Source organism: Salvelinus namaycush, chromosome 7, assembly GCF_016432855.1.
Source record: "Salvelinus namaycush isolate Seneca chromosome 7, SaNama_1.0, whole genome shotgun sequence".
Lineage (NCBI taxonomy): Eukaryota > Metazoa > Chordata > Actinopteri > Salmoniformes > Salmonidae > Salvelinus > Salvelinus namaycush.
Window position 1 is genome coordinate 796,692 of NC_052313.1, and position 14,813 is coordinate 811,504.

Sequence of the window (14,813 nt, forward strand, 5' to 3'; positions counted from 1 at the left end):
CCATTGTGGCTAATAGGGTTGCTGTGATCTGTGACCTATCGAAAGCAAAACAGTGGAGGTATTCGAACTCCAAACACAACCCAGCCGACGATGCCTCAAGAGGATTACATGTTGAAACGTTCCTGAACTCAAAGAGATGGCGCAAAGGACCAGAATTCCTGGAGAAAACAGAAACACAATGGCCAAAAGTCCCCGAGGAGCTTGGCTCCATCCCTCCGGATGATCCAGAGGTGAGGAAAGACGTCATCGTGAACAGTACAACAAGTGTGGAAGAAAAGAGTCCGACCAGCAAACTGATTGAGTACTACCCGACATGGAACAGCTTGAAGAAAGCAGTTGCCTGGATGCTGAAACTGAAGAGATTTCTTCTACAGTTAAGCCTTAAAAGGAAAGTTCTCACACAAACTGATCCAGGATCAGATCAGAGTCTAAGAAACTCACTGAAGGAACAAATTAACAAGTTCAAACTGATGTTTGGAAAATAAAGTCTGTCTGTAGATGACCTAGACGAAGCAGAAAAGGTCATCATTCGATTTAAGCAAAGACAGCACTTTAAACAAGAAATGTCACTAGTTGTAAAAGGAAAACAACGTGCCAAGAGAAGCGGCTCAATCTGTAAACTTGATCCAATTGTTGACAATGGCATTCTGAGAGTAGGAGGAAGGTTAAGCAAAGCTGCTATGCCTACAGAACTAAAGAATCCCATGATCCTGCCCAAAGACTCCTACATCTCCAGACTGATCTTACTCCACATCCATGATCAGGTTGGCTCCTCTGGGAGAGGTCACAAGCTTTCTAGATTTCGCCAGCGATATCAGATACCCTGTACCAACTCCTTAGCAAGGAAGATCCTTAAGAGCTGTGTCTTCTGCAGGCGGATGCAAGCTAGAGCTGGAGAACAGAAGATGGCCGACCTTCCACAAGATCGGGTGTCAACTGATTTGCCGCCTTTCACCCATGTGGGCATAGATTACTTCGGTCCCATAGAGGTGAAGCGAGGCCGCGTTCATGTGAAAGGTCGAGCTGTCCACCTAGAAGTTACTAGTTATCTGGATACTGATTCTTGCATCAAAGCCCTGCGCAGGTTCATATTTCGAAGAGGCCCAGTAACACGTATCAGAACAGACAATAACACCAACTTTGTTGGAACACACAGAGAGCTAGGAGAATCTGTGAAAGAACTGGATCACAACACAACTCAAAATGCATTACTGAAGGAAGGAGTGAAGTGGTCATTCAACCCTCCCTCTGGAGCCCACTATGGGGGAGGTTTCTGTTCTACCTGATAGTTAATTGCACACACCTGGTGTCCCAGGTCTAAACCAGTCCCCGATTAGAGGAGAACAATGAAAAAATGCAGTGGAACTGGCTTTGATGTCCAGAGTTGAGTTTGAGGGCTCTATTCAGTCCTTAAAGAGCAAGTCCTAGATGATGAGGCTTTGCAGACAGCCTTGTGTGAAGTTGAGAAGATCATGAACGACAGACCAATCACAACTGTAACAAATGATCCTAATGATCTAGAACCCCTGACTCCGAACCATCTGAAAGCAAAGCCAGTCCTGCCACCAGGACTATTCCAGAGAGGAGACCTATAGTCACCAAGGAGATGGAAGCAAGTACAATATATCACTGACCTCTTCTGGAAGAGATGGATAAGGGAGTATCTTCCACTTATGCAGGAGCGGAAAACAAGTGGAGGCAAACTTAGAGAAACTTCAGTCCTGGAGGCCTTGTTGTCATCATGGACGACACAGCCCCAAGATGGACGACACAGCCCCAAGATGGACGGCACAGCCCCAAGATGGACGGCACAGCCCCAAGATGGACGGCACAGCCCCAAGATGGACGGCACAGCCCCAAGATGGACGGCACAGCCCCAAGATGGACGGCACAGCCCCAAGATGGACGGCACAGCCCAAAGGTGGACGGCACAGCCCCAAGGTGGACGGCACAGCCCCAAGGTGGACGGCACAGCCCCAAGGTGGACGGCACAGCCCCAAGGAAGTCTTTGCTGATGAGAAGTGTGGTGGAAGCCAATCAGGTTACATATAAACACTCAGTGACTGACAACCTACAGGACCAATTAGGTTAGTGATATAAACACTCAGTGACTGACAGCCTGCAGGACCAATCAGGTTAGTGATATAAACACTCAAGTGACTGACAGCCTGCAGGACCAATCAGGTTAGTGATATAAACACTCAGTGACTGACAGCCTGCAGGACCAATCAGGTTAGTGATATAAACACTCAGTGACTGACAGCCTGCAGGACCAATCAGGTTAGTGATATAAACACTCAGTGACTGACAGCCTGCAGGACCAATCAGGTTAGTGATATAAACACTCAGTGACTGACAGCCTGCAGGACCAATCAGGTTAGTGATATAAACACTCAGTGACTGACAGCCTGCAGGACCAATCAGGTTAGTGATATAAACACTCAGTGACTGACAGCCTGCAGGACCAATCAGGTTAGTGATATAAACACTCAGTGACTGACAGCCTGCAGGACCAATCAGGTTAGTGATATAAACACTCAGTGACTGACAGCCTGCAGGACCAATCAGGTTAGTGATATAAACACTCAGTGACTGACAGCCTGCAGGACCAATCAGGTTAGTGATATAAACACTCAGTGACTGACAGCCTGCAGGACCAATCAGGTTAGTGATATAAACACTCAGTGACTGACAGCCTCCAGGACCAATCAGGTTAGTGATATAAACACTCAGTGACTGACAGCCTGCAGGACCAATCAGGTTAGTGATATAAACTCAGTGACTGACAGCCTGCAGGACCAATCAGGTTAGTGATATAAACACTCAGTGACTGACAGCCTGCAGGACCAATCAGGTAAGACAGAGTGAGGAGGGAGGGAACAGTATGAGAACATTCCTTAGTAAAATGGTAAACAAACACAGCTTTCACTCTTGAGAAATAGTCTGAAAAGGGAAGAATGTCCTGTGTGAGCACTGAGCAGTATTTGTGCTTGAATCTTTGCCACAGCCTTTCCCGTCTACAATACCTGGTTGTACTGATGGGTCTTCACATAGGCTTGGCCCATCTTTCTCCACAGGGTTGCGTCCCGAGCCGTCCCTCTCATTGCCTCTTGATACACCTCAACAGCTCTCTCTGGCTGCAGAATAGAAATGTGATATTTCATATACCTGTCTGTGTCAATGCATTTGCAAAGTCTTACTAATGTGATATGGACAGTCAATAATACGCAGTACACAAGGTACCACTGGTGTGACAGTTAAAACATATGCCATTTAATACCCTCTTTAATCCACTTACAGTCATAGTGCATATTATTATTGATTTTTACATATGGATGGTCCAAGAAATCGAACCCACTATCCTGGCATTGCGAGCTCCATGATCTACCAACTGAGCTACAGAGGACCAAGCTCCAAGATCTACCTACTGAGCTACAGAGGACCAAGCTCCATGATCTACCTACTGAGCTACAGAGGACCAAGCTCCATGATCTACCTACTGAGCTACAGAGGACCAAGCTCCATGATCTACCTACTGAGCTACAGAGGACCAAGCTTCATGATCTACCAACTGAGCTACAGAGGACCAAGCTCCATGATCTACCTACTGAGTTACAGAGGACCAAGCTCCATGATCTACCTACTGAGCTACAGAGGACCAAGCTCCATGATCTACCTACTGAGCTACAGAGGACCAAGCTCCATGATCTACCTACTGAGCTACAGAGGACCAAGCTCCATGATCTACCTACTGAGCTACAGAGGACCAAGCTCCATGATCTACCTACTGAGCTACAGAGGACCAAGCTCCATGATCTACCTACTGAGCTACAGAGGACCAAGCTCCATGATCTACCTACTGAGCTACAGAGGACCAAGCTCCATGATCTACCTACTGAGCTACAGAGGACCAAGCTCCATGATCTACCAACTGAGCTACAGAGGACCAAGCTCTATGATCTACCAACTGAGCTACAGAGGACCAAGCTCCATGATCTACCAACTGAGCTACAGAGGACCAAGCTCCATGATCTACCTACTGAGCTACAGAGGACCAAGCTCCATGATCTACCAACTGAGCTACAGAGGACCAAGCTCCATGATCTACCTACTGAGCTACAGAGGACCAAGCTCCATGATCTACCAACTGAGCTACAGAGGACCAAGCTCCATGCTCTACCTACTGAGCTACAGAGGACCAAGCTTCATGATCTACCAACTGAGCTACAGAGGACCAAGCTCCATGATCTACCTACTGAGCTACAGAGGACCAAGCTCCATGATCTACCAACTGAGTTACAGAGGACCAAGCTTCATGATCTACCAACTGAGCTACAGAGGACCAAGCTCCATGATCTACCTACTGAGCTACAGAGGACCAAGCTCCATGATCTAGCTACAGAGGACCAAGCTCCATGATCTACCTACTGAGCTACAGAGGACCAAGCTCCATGAGCTACAGAGGACCAAGCTCCATGATCTACCTACTGAGCTACAGAGGACCAAGCTCCATGATCTACCAACTGAGCTACAGAGGACCAAGCTCCATGATCTACCTACTGAGCTACAGAGGACCAAGCTCCACGCTCTACCTACTGAGCTACAGAGGACCAAGCTCCATGCTCTAGCTACAGAGGACCAAGCTCCATGATCTACCTACTGAGCTACAGAGGACCAAGCTCCATGATCTACCTACTGAGCTACAGAGGACCAAGCTCCATGATCTACCTACTGAGCTACAGAGGACCAAGCTTCATGATCTACCTACTGAGCTACAGAGGACCAAGCTCCATGATCTACCAACTGAGCTACAGAGGACCAAGCTTCATGATCTACCAACTGAGCTACAGAGGACCAAGCTCCATGATCTACCGACTGAGCTACAGAGGACCAAGCTTCATGATCTACCAACTGAGCTACAGAGGACCAAGCTCCATGCTCTACCTACTGAGCTACAGAGGACCAAGCTCCATGATCTACCTACTGAGCTACAGAGGACCAAGCTTCATGATCTACCAACTGAGCTACAGAGGACCAAGCTCCATGATCTACCTACTGAGCTACAGAGGACCAAGCTCCATGCTCTACCTACTGAGCTACAGAGGACCAAGCTCCATGATCTACCAACTGAGCTACAGAGGACCAAGCTCCATGCTCTACCAACTGAGCTACAGAGGACCAAGCTCCATGATCTACCAACTGAGCTACAGAGGACCAAGCTTCATGATCTACCAACTGAGCTACAGAGGACCAAGCTCCATGATCTACCAACTGAGCTACAGAGGACCAAGCTCCATGATCTACCTACTGAGCTACAGAGGACCAAGCTCCATGATCTACCAACTGAGCTACAGAGGACCAAGCTCCATGATCTACCTACTGAGCTACAGAGGACCAAGCTCCATGATCTACCAACTGAGCTACAGAGGACCAAGCTCCATGATCTACCAACTGAGCTACAGAGGACCAAGCTCCATGATCTAGCTACAGAGGAACAAGCTCCATGATCTAGTTACAGAGGACCAAGCTCCATGATCTAGCTACAGAGGACCAAGCTCCATGATCTACCAACTGAGCTACAGAGGACCAAGCTCCATGATCTACCAACTGAGCTACAGAGGACCAAGCTCCATGATCTACCTACTGAGCTACAGAGGACAAAGCTCCATGATCTACCAACTGAGCTACAGAGGACCAAGCTCCATGATCTACCAACTGAGCTACAGAGGACCAAGCTCCATGATCTAGCTACAGAGGACCAAGCTCCATGATCTAGTTACAGAGGACCAAGCTCCATGATCTAGCTACAGAGGACCAAGCTCCATGATCTACCAACTGAGCTACAGAGGACCAAGCTCCATGATCTACCTACTGAGCTACAGAGGACCAAGCTCTATGATCTACCTACTGAGCTACAGAGGACCAAGCTCCATGATCTACCTACTGAGCTACAGAGGACCAAGCTCTATGATCTACCAACTGAGTTACAGAGGACCAAGCTCCATGATCTACCTACTGAGCTACAGAGGACCAAGCTCCATGATCTACCTACTGAGCTACAGAGGACCAAGCTCTATGATCTACCTACTGAGCTACAGAGGACCAAGCTCCACGCTCTACCTACTGAGCTACAGAGGACCAAGCTCCATGATCTACCTACTGAGCTACAGAGGACCAAGCTCTATGATCTACCAACTGAGCTACAGAGGACCAAGCTCCATGATCTACCAACTGAGCTACAGAGGACCAAGCTCCATGATCTACCAACTGAGCTACAGAGGACCAAGCTCCATGATCTACCAACTGAGCTACAGAGGACCAAGCTTCATGATCTACCAACTGAGCTACAGAGGACCAAGCTCTATGATCTACCAACTGAGCTACAGAGGACCAAGCTCCATGATCTACCAACTGAGTTACAGAGGACCAAGCTCCATGATCTACCTACTGAGCTACAGAGGACCAAGCTCCATGATCTACCTACTGAGCTACAGAGGACCAAGCTTCATGATCTACCAACTGAGCTACAGAGGACCAAGCTCTATGATCTACCAACTGAGCTACAGAGGACCAAGCTCCATGATCTACCAACTGAGTTACAGAGGACCAAGCTCCATGATCTACCTACTGATCTACAGAGGACCAAGCTCCACGCTCTACCTACTGAGCTACAGAGGACCAAGCTCCATGATCTACCTACTGAGCTACAGAGGACCAAGCTCCATGATCTACCTACTGAGCTACAGAGGACCAAGCTCCATGATCTACCAACTGAGCTACAGAGGACCAAGCTCCATGATCTACCTACTGATCTACAGAGGACCAAGCTCTATGATCTACCTACTGATCTACAGAGGACCAAGCTCCATGATCTACCAACTGAGCTACAGAGGACCAAGCTCCATGATCTACCAACTGAGCTACAGAGGACCAAGCTCCATGATCTACCAACTGAGTTACAGAGGACCAAGCTCCATGATCTACCAACTGAGCTACAGAGGACCAAGCTCCATGATCTACCAACTGAGTTAGAGGACCAAGCTCCATGATCTACCTACTGAGCTACAGAGGACCAAGCTCCATGATCTACCTACTGAGCTACAGAGGACCAAGCTCTATGATCTACCTACTGAGCTACAGAGAACCAAGCTCCATGATCTACCTACTGAGTTACAGAGGACCAAGCTCCATGATCTACCTACTGAGCTACAGAGGACCAAGCTTCATGATCTACCTACTGAGCTACAGAGGACCAAGCCACATGATCTACCTACTGAGCTACAGAGGACCAAGCTCCATGATCTACCTACTGAGCTACAGAGGACCAAGCTCCATGATCTACCTACTGAGCTACAGAGGACCAAGCTCCACGCTCTACCTACTGAGCTACAGAGGACCAAGCTTCATGATCTACCAACTGAGCTACAGAGGACCAAGCTCCATGATCTACCTACTGAGCTACAGAGGACCAAGCTCCATGATCTAGCTACAGAGGACCAAGCTCCATGATCTACCTACAGAGGACCAAGCTCCATGATCTACCTACTGAGCTACAGAGGACCAAGCTCCATGATCTACCTACTGAGCTACAGAGGACCAAGCTCCATGATCTACCAACTGAGCTACAGAGGACCAAGCTCCATGATCTACCTACTGAGCTACAGAGGACCAAGCTCCATGCTCTAGCTACAGAGGACCAAGCTCCATGATCTACCTACTGAGCTACAGAGGACCAAGCTCCATGATCTACCTACTGAGCTACAGAGGACCAAGCTCCATGATCTACCTACTGAGCTACAGAGGACCAAGCTCCATGATCTACCTACTGAGCTACAGAGGACCAAGCTTCATGATCTACCTACTGAGCTACAGAGGACCAAGCTTCATGATCTACCTACTGAGCTACAGAGGACCAAGCTTCATGATCTACCTACTGAGCTACAGAGGACCAAGCTCCATGATCTACCTACTGAGCTACAGAGGACCAAGCTCCATGATCTACCTACTGAGCTACAGAGGACCAAGCTCCATGATCTACCAACTGAGCTACAGAGGACCAAGCTCCATGCTCTACCTACTGAGCTACAGAGGACCAAGCTCCACACTCTACCTACTGAGCCACAGAGGACCAAGCTCCATGCTCTACCTACTGAGGACCAAGCTCCACGCTCTAGCTACAGAGGACCAAGCTCCATGATCTACCAACTGAGCTACAGAGGACCAAGCTCCATGATCTACCTACTGAGCTACAGAGGACCAAGCTCCATGATCTACCTACTGAGCTACAGAGGACCAAGCTCCATGCTCTACCTACTGAGCTACAGAGGACCAAGCTCCACGCTCTACCTACTGAGCTACAGAGGACCAAGCTCCATGATCTACCAACTGAGCTACAGAGGACCAAGCTCCATGATCTACCAACTGAGCTACAGAGGACCAAGCTTCATGATCTACCAACTGAGCTACAGAGGACCAAGCCACATGATCTACCTACTGAGCTACAGAGGACCAAGCTTCATGATCTACCAACTGAGCTACAGAGGACCAAGCTCCATGATCTACCTACTGAGCTACAGAGGACCAAGCTTCATGATCTACCTACTGAGCTACAGAGGACCAAGCTTCATGATCTACCAACTGAGCTACAGAGGACCAAGCTCCATGCTCTACCTACTGAGCTACAGAGGACCAAGCTCCATGATCTACCTACTGAGCTACAGAGGACCAAGCTCCACGCTCTACCTACTGAGCTACAGAGGACCAAGCTCCATGATCTACCTACTGACCTACAGAGGACCAAGCTTCATGATCTACCAACTGAGCTACAGAGGACCAAGCTTCATGATCTACCAACTGAGCTACAGAGGACCAAGCTCCACGCTCTACCTACTGAGCTACAGAGGATCAAGCTTCACGATCTACCTACTGAGCTACAGAGGACCAAGCCACATGATCTACCTACTGAGCTACAGAGGACCAAGCTTCTTGATCTACCAACTGAGCTACAGAGGACCAAGCTTCTTGATCTACCAACTGAGCTACAGAGGACCAAGCTCCATGATCTACCTACTGAGCTACAGAGGACCAAGCTCCATGATCTACCTACTGAGCTACAGAGGACCAAGCTTCATGATCTACCAACTGAGCTACAGAGGACCAAGCTCCATGATCTACCTACTGAGCTACAGAGGACCAAGCTCCATGATCTACCAACTGAGCTACAGAGGACCAAGCTCTATGATCTACCAACTGAGCTACAGAGGACCAAGCTCCATGATCTACCAACTGAGCTACAGAGGACCAAGCTCTATGATCTACCAACTGAGCTACAGAGGACCAAGCTCCATGATCTACCTACTGAGCTACAGAGGACCAAGCTCCATGATCTACCAACTGAGCTACAGAGGACCACGCTCCACGCTCTACCTACTGAGCTACAGATGAGCAGCTCTTGTTATACCTCTTGTATGTTGATGTAGGCGTCCCCCAGAAGGATAGAGGACTGAGGCCCGGGTAGTTCATCTCTGATCTCCCTATAGCAGGCTATGTACAGCTTCTTGTCTTTGCGTCTCTGCAGGTATATGAGGGCCATCTTCTCCTTGGCCGTTGTGTAGTGTGTCTGAAGAGAACAAGAAGAAAAAGGAAGATGTACTTTATTGTCCCGTTAACTTAAGAAAGAACAGAACAGTGTCTTCACAACCTGGTCCGGTGTGATGCCTCGGAGGACGCTGAGGGCTGTGTCCAGGTCATCTTTAGCCAAGGCCATGTCCACGTTAGCTATTGTCACACAGATCTCCTCGGGGGTACCAGCGAACGCCACGATAGCGTCCTGCAGCACCATGGTCGACTCATGCTGGCAGGAGAGATGGAAGGGGTTTATAGACACACACTACACTGTCTACCTGGCAACAGCTCTGCTAGTAAGAAGTGCAGAAACGTGAAGATGAGAAGACGAAAGTGTTACATTGCATGAGGTCAGAACTGTACTTCCACAAACTAACCAAAACTGAACATGTGGCTAGAGGATTGGACTCTATAGCCAAAGTAAAAGTCATCAACATAGGTAGAAGTGGAAGGAAGTACTCATCGGACATGACAGACTACCATAAGTAGTAATCAATCAACCAATCGGTCAATCAATCAATCAATGTAGAAATGTAGTGTACCGGTTCTCCGTGTAGTCTCAGTGCCTCAGCTAGCTCCAGGAACACAGAAACACGTTCACTGTTGCTGACGTGGGACTCTCTCACACTCGCTGCGTGGATCCCCATCGCCATCTTCAGGGACTTGATAGCCTCTTCCAGCTTCCCAACACCCCGCAATGCACGGGCCTTTAGTTGGTGGTACTGGGCGAAATCTAGCACCTAGGGAGGGGTGGAGAGAGGTGGAGGGATGGAGAGAGGTGGAGGGATGGAGAGAGGTGGAGGGATGGAGAGAGGTGGAGGGATGGAGAGAGGTGGAGGGATGGAGAGAGGTGGAGGGGTGGAGAGAGGTGGAGGGATGGAGAGAGGTGGAGGGGTGGAGAGAGGTGGAGGGGTGGAGAGAGGTGGAGGGGTGGAGAGAGGTGGAGGGGTGGAGAGAGGGACAAAGAGAGAGGGGGAGGGATGGCAAGAGAAAGAGGGGGGAGTGGAGAGGGAGGGATGGATGGAAAGAGAAAAAGGGGTGATGCTGGATACACTTAATTCAGAAGGTACACCTTTACGTAACACAATCAATCCCTCTACACTGAAAGTACCCATCTATTTACCAGGAAGTTGTGTCTGACTCCGGTCTGGTCTCTACACTAGTTTACCAGGAAGTTGTGACTGACTCCGGTCTGGTGTCTACACTAGTTTACCAGGAAGTTGTGACTGACTCCGGTCTGGTCTCTACACTAGTTTACCTGGAAGTTGTGACTGACTCCGGTCTGGTCTCTACACTAGTTTACCAGGAAGTTGTGACTGACTCCGGTCTGGTCTCTACACTAGTTTACCAGGAAGTTGTGGCTGACTCCGGTCTGGTCTCTACACTAGTTTACCAGGAAGTTGTGACTGACTCCGGTCTGGTCTCTACACTAGTTTACCTGGAAGTTGTGACTGACTCCGGTCTGGTCTCTACACTAGTTTACCTGGAAGTTGTGACTGACTCCGGTCTGGTCTCTACACTAGTTTACCAGGAAGTTGTGGCTGACTCCGGTCTGGTCTCTACACTAGTTTACCTGGAAGTTGTGACTGACTCCGGTCTGGTCTCTACACTAGTTTACCAGGAAGTTGTGACTGACTCCGGTCTGGTCTCTACACTAGTTTACCAGGAAGTTGTGACTGACTCCGGTCTGGTCTCTACACTAGTTTACCTGGAAGTTGTGACTGACTCCGGTCTGGTCTCTACACTAGTTTACCAGGAAGTTGTGGCTGACTCCGGTCTGGTCTCTACACTAGTTTACCTGGAAGTTGTGGCTGACTCCGGTCTGGTCTCTACACTAGTTTACCTGGAAGTTGTGACTGACTCCGGTCTGGTCTCTACACTAGTTTACCAGGAAGTTGTGGCTGACTCCGGTCTGGTCTCTACACTAGTTTACCTGGAAGTTGTGACTGACTCCGGTCTGGTCTCTACACTAGTTTACCTGGAAGTTGTGACTGACTCCGGTCTGGTCTCTACACTAGTTTACCTGGAAGTTGTGACTGACTCCGGTCTGGTCTCTACACTAGTTTACCTGGAAGTTGTGGCTGACGCCGGTCTGGTCTCTACACTAGTTTACCTGGAAGTTGTGGCTGACTCCTGTCTGGTCTCTACACTAGTTTACCAGGAAGTTGTGACTGACTCCGGTCTGGTCTCTACACTAGTTTACCTGGAAGTTGTGACTGACTCCGGTCTGGTCTCTACACTAGTTTACCTGGAAGTTGTGGCTGACTCCGGTCTGGTCTCTACACTAGTTTACCTGGAAGTTGTGGCTGACTCCGGTCTGGTCTCTACACTAGTTTACCTGGAAGTATTGACTGACTCCGGTCTGGTCTCTACACTAGTTTACCTGGAAGTTGTGGCTGACTCCGGTCTGGTCTCTACACTAGTTAACCTGGGAGTTGTGACTGACTCCGGTCTGGTCTCTACACTAGTTTACCTGGGAGTTGTGACTGACTCCGGTCTGGTCTCTACACTAGTTTACCAGGAAGTTGTGACTGACTCCGGTCTGGTCTCTACACTAGTTTACCTGGAAGTTGTGGCTGACTCCGGTCTGGTCTCTACACTAGTTTACCAGGAAGTTGTGGCTGACTCCGGTCTGGTCTCTACACTAGTTTACCAGGAAGTTGTGGCTGACTCCGGTCTGGTCTCTACACTAGTTTACCTGGAAGTTGTGACTGACTCCGGTCTGGTCTCTACACTAGTTTACCTGGAAGTTGTGGCTGACTCCGGTCTGGTCTCTACACTAGTTTACCTGGAAGTTGTGACTGACTCCGGTCTGGTCTCTACACTAGTTTACCTGGAAGTTGTGACTGACTCCGGTCTGGTCTCTACACTAGTTTACCAGGAAGTTGTGACTGACTCCGGTCTGGTCTCTACACTAGTTTACCAGGAAGTTGTGACTGACTCCGGTCTGGTCTCTACACTAGTTTACCTGGAAGTTGTGACTGACTCCGGTCTGGTCTCTACACTAGTTTACCAGGAAGTTGTGGCTGACTCCGGTCTGGTCTCTACACTAGTTTACCTGGAAGTTGTGACTGACTCCGGTCTGGTCTCTACACTAGTTTACCTGGAAGTTGTGACTGACTCCGGTCTGGTCTCTACACTAGTTTACCAGGAAGTTGTGACTGACTCCGGTCTGGTCTCTACACTAGTTTACCTGGAAGTTGTGACTGACTCCGGTCTGGTCTCTACACTAGTTTACCAGGAAGTTGTGGCTGACTCCGGTCTGGTCTCTACACTAGTTTACCAGGAAGTTGTGGCTGACTCCGGTCTGGTCTCTACACTAGTTTACCAGGAAGTTGTGGCTGACTCCGGTCTGGTCTCTACACTAGTTTACCAGGAAGTTGTGGCTGACTCCGGTCTGGTGTCTACACTAGTTTACCAGGAAGTTGTGGCTGACTCCGGTCTGGTGTCTACACTAGTTTACCAGGAAGTTGTGGCTGACTCCGGTCTGGTCTCTACACTAGTTTACCAGGAAGTTGTGGCTGACTCCGGTCTGGTCTCTACACTAGTTTACCTGGAAGTTGTGGCTGACTCCGGTCTGGTGTCTACACTAGTTTACCTGGAAGTTGTGACTGACTCCGGTCTGGTCTCTACACTAGTTTACCTGGAAGTATTGACTGACTCCGGTCTGGTCTCTACACTAGTTTACCAGGAAGTTGTGGCTGACTCCGGTCTGGTCTCTACACTAGTTTACCTGGAAGTTGTGACTGACTCCTGTCTGGTCTCTACACTAGTTTACCTGGAAGTTGTGGCTGACTCCGGTCTGGTCTCTACACTAGTTTACCTGGAAGTTGTGGCTGACTCCGGTCTGGTCTCTACACTAGTTTACCTGGAAGTTGTGGCTGACTCCGGTCTGGTCTCTACACTAGTTTACCTGGAAGTATTGACTGACTCCGGTCTGGTCTCTACACTAGTTTACCTGGAAGTTGTGGCTGACTCCGGTCTCCAGAGACTGAAAGCAGAGGTTGTAGTCTCCCTCATGGAGGTGTATCCTGGCCTGCAGCAGGTGGACCTCAGCGATGGTCGGGTCTCTCTCCAGACAGAAATCCAGGAACTGCTGAGCTGACTGGCTGTCGCCTGACAGGAGACATAACCCAGACAGCGAGATAAATCAAATCACATTTTATTGGTCACATACACGTGGTTAGCAGATGTTAATGCGAGTGTAGAGAAATGCTTGTGCTTCTAGTTCCGACCGTGTAGTAATATCTAACAAGTAATCTAACAATTTCACAACAACTACCTAATACACACAAGTGTAAAGGAATGAATAAGAATATGTACATATAAATATATGGATGAGCGATGGCCGAACGGCATAGGCAAGATGCAGTAGATGGTATAGAGTACAGTATATACATATGAGATGAGTAATGTAGGGTATGTAAACATTATATAAAGTGGCATTGTTTAAAGTGGCTAGTGATACATATATTACATACATTTTTCCATATAGATGTTTAAAGAGAGTAATATTGTATGTAATAAAGTAAGTAAACCTTGTCCTAGCCGGGACGGCTCACAGGAGCAGGAGGCGACTAGTCTGTTGCAGGGCCTTACCCCAATCAATTTTATATTGGTAGTTTATCATTCATCTCTGCTCATGAAGTTAACTTGTGAGTCATAATTCAGGTTGCCTTATCCCTTGTCCATCATGTTGGTCTCACCTGAGAGGAACTAGACATGGGCTCTGGATAGACATGGATAGACATAGGTAGACATGGATAGACGCCTACGTCAGTTCTCCTAACCTGCCACGTCAGTTCTCCTAGCCTGCCACGTCAGTTCTCCTAACCTGCCACGTCAGTTCTCCTAGCCTGCCACGTCAGTTCTCCTAGCCTGCCACGTCAGTTCTCCTAGCCTGCCACGTCAGTTCTCCTAACCTGCCACGTCAGTTCTCCTAACCTGCCACGTCAGTTCTCCTAACCTGCCACGTCAGTTCTCCTAACCTGCCACGTCAGTTCTCCTAACCTGCCACGTCGATTCTCCTAACCTGCCACGTTAATGATCATAACATGCCACGTTAATTCTCCTAACCTGCCTAGCTAAAATGCTACAAGGAAGCAGCCATGCAAAACGGTCTAGATTGGCAACCAATCTGTTAGGTTTTGATCCTCCCACCTGTTTCGCAACGCCCACTTTCAGACACA

The 14,813-nt window shown here is 48.8% G+C and overlaps 1 protein-coding gene across 1 annotated transcript in view; it reads right to left on the reverse strand.

Moving 5' to 3' along the window:
- The window catches only part of LOC120050270 (tetratricopeptide repeat protein 21B-like), an 87,356-nt gene that overhangs the window by 43,871 nt on the left and 28,672 nt on the right, over positions 1–14,813 (reverse strand). Inside the window, exons 13-17 of the mRNA XM_038996848.1 lie at positions 13,583–13,740; positions 10,167–10,364; positions 9,701–9,853; positions 9,461–9,619; positions 3,027–3,137 (exon numbers count right to left, since the gene is read on the reverse strand). Of these exons, the coding sequence (XP_038852776.1) occupies positions 3,027–3,137; positions 9,461–9,619; positions 9,701–9,853; positions 10,167–10,364; positions 13,583–13,740 (779 nt within the window). The remainder of the gene's footprint in view (positions 1–3,026; positions 3,138–9,460; positions 9,620–9,700; positions 9,854–10,166; positions 10,365–13,582; positions 13,741–14,813) is intronic.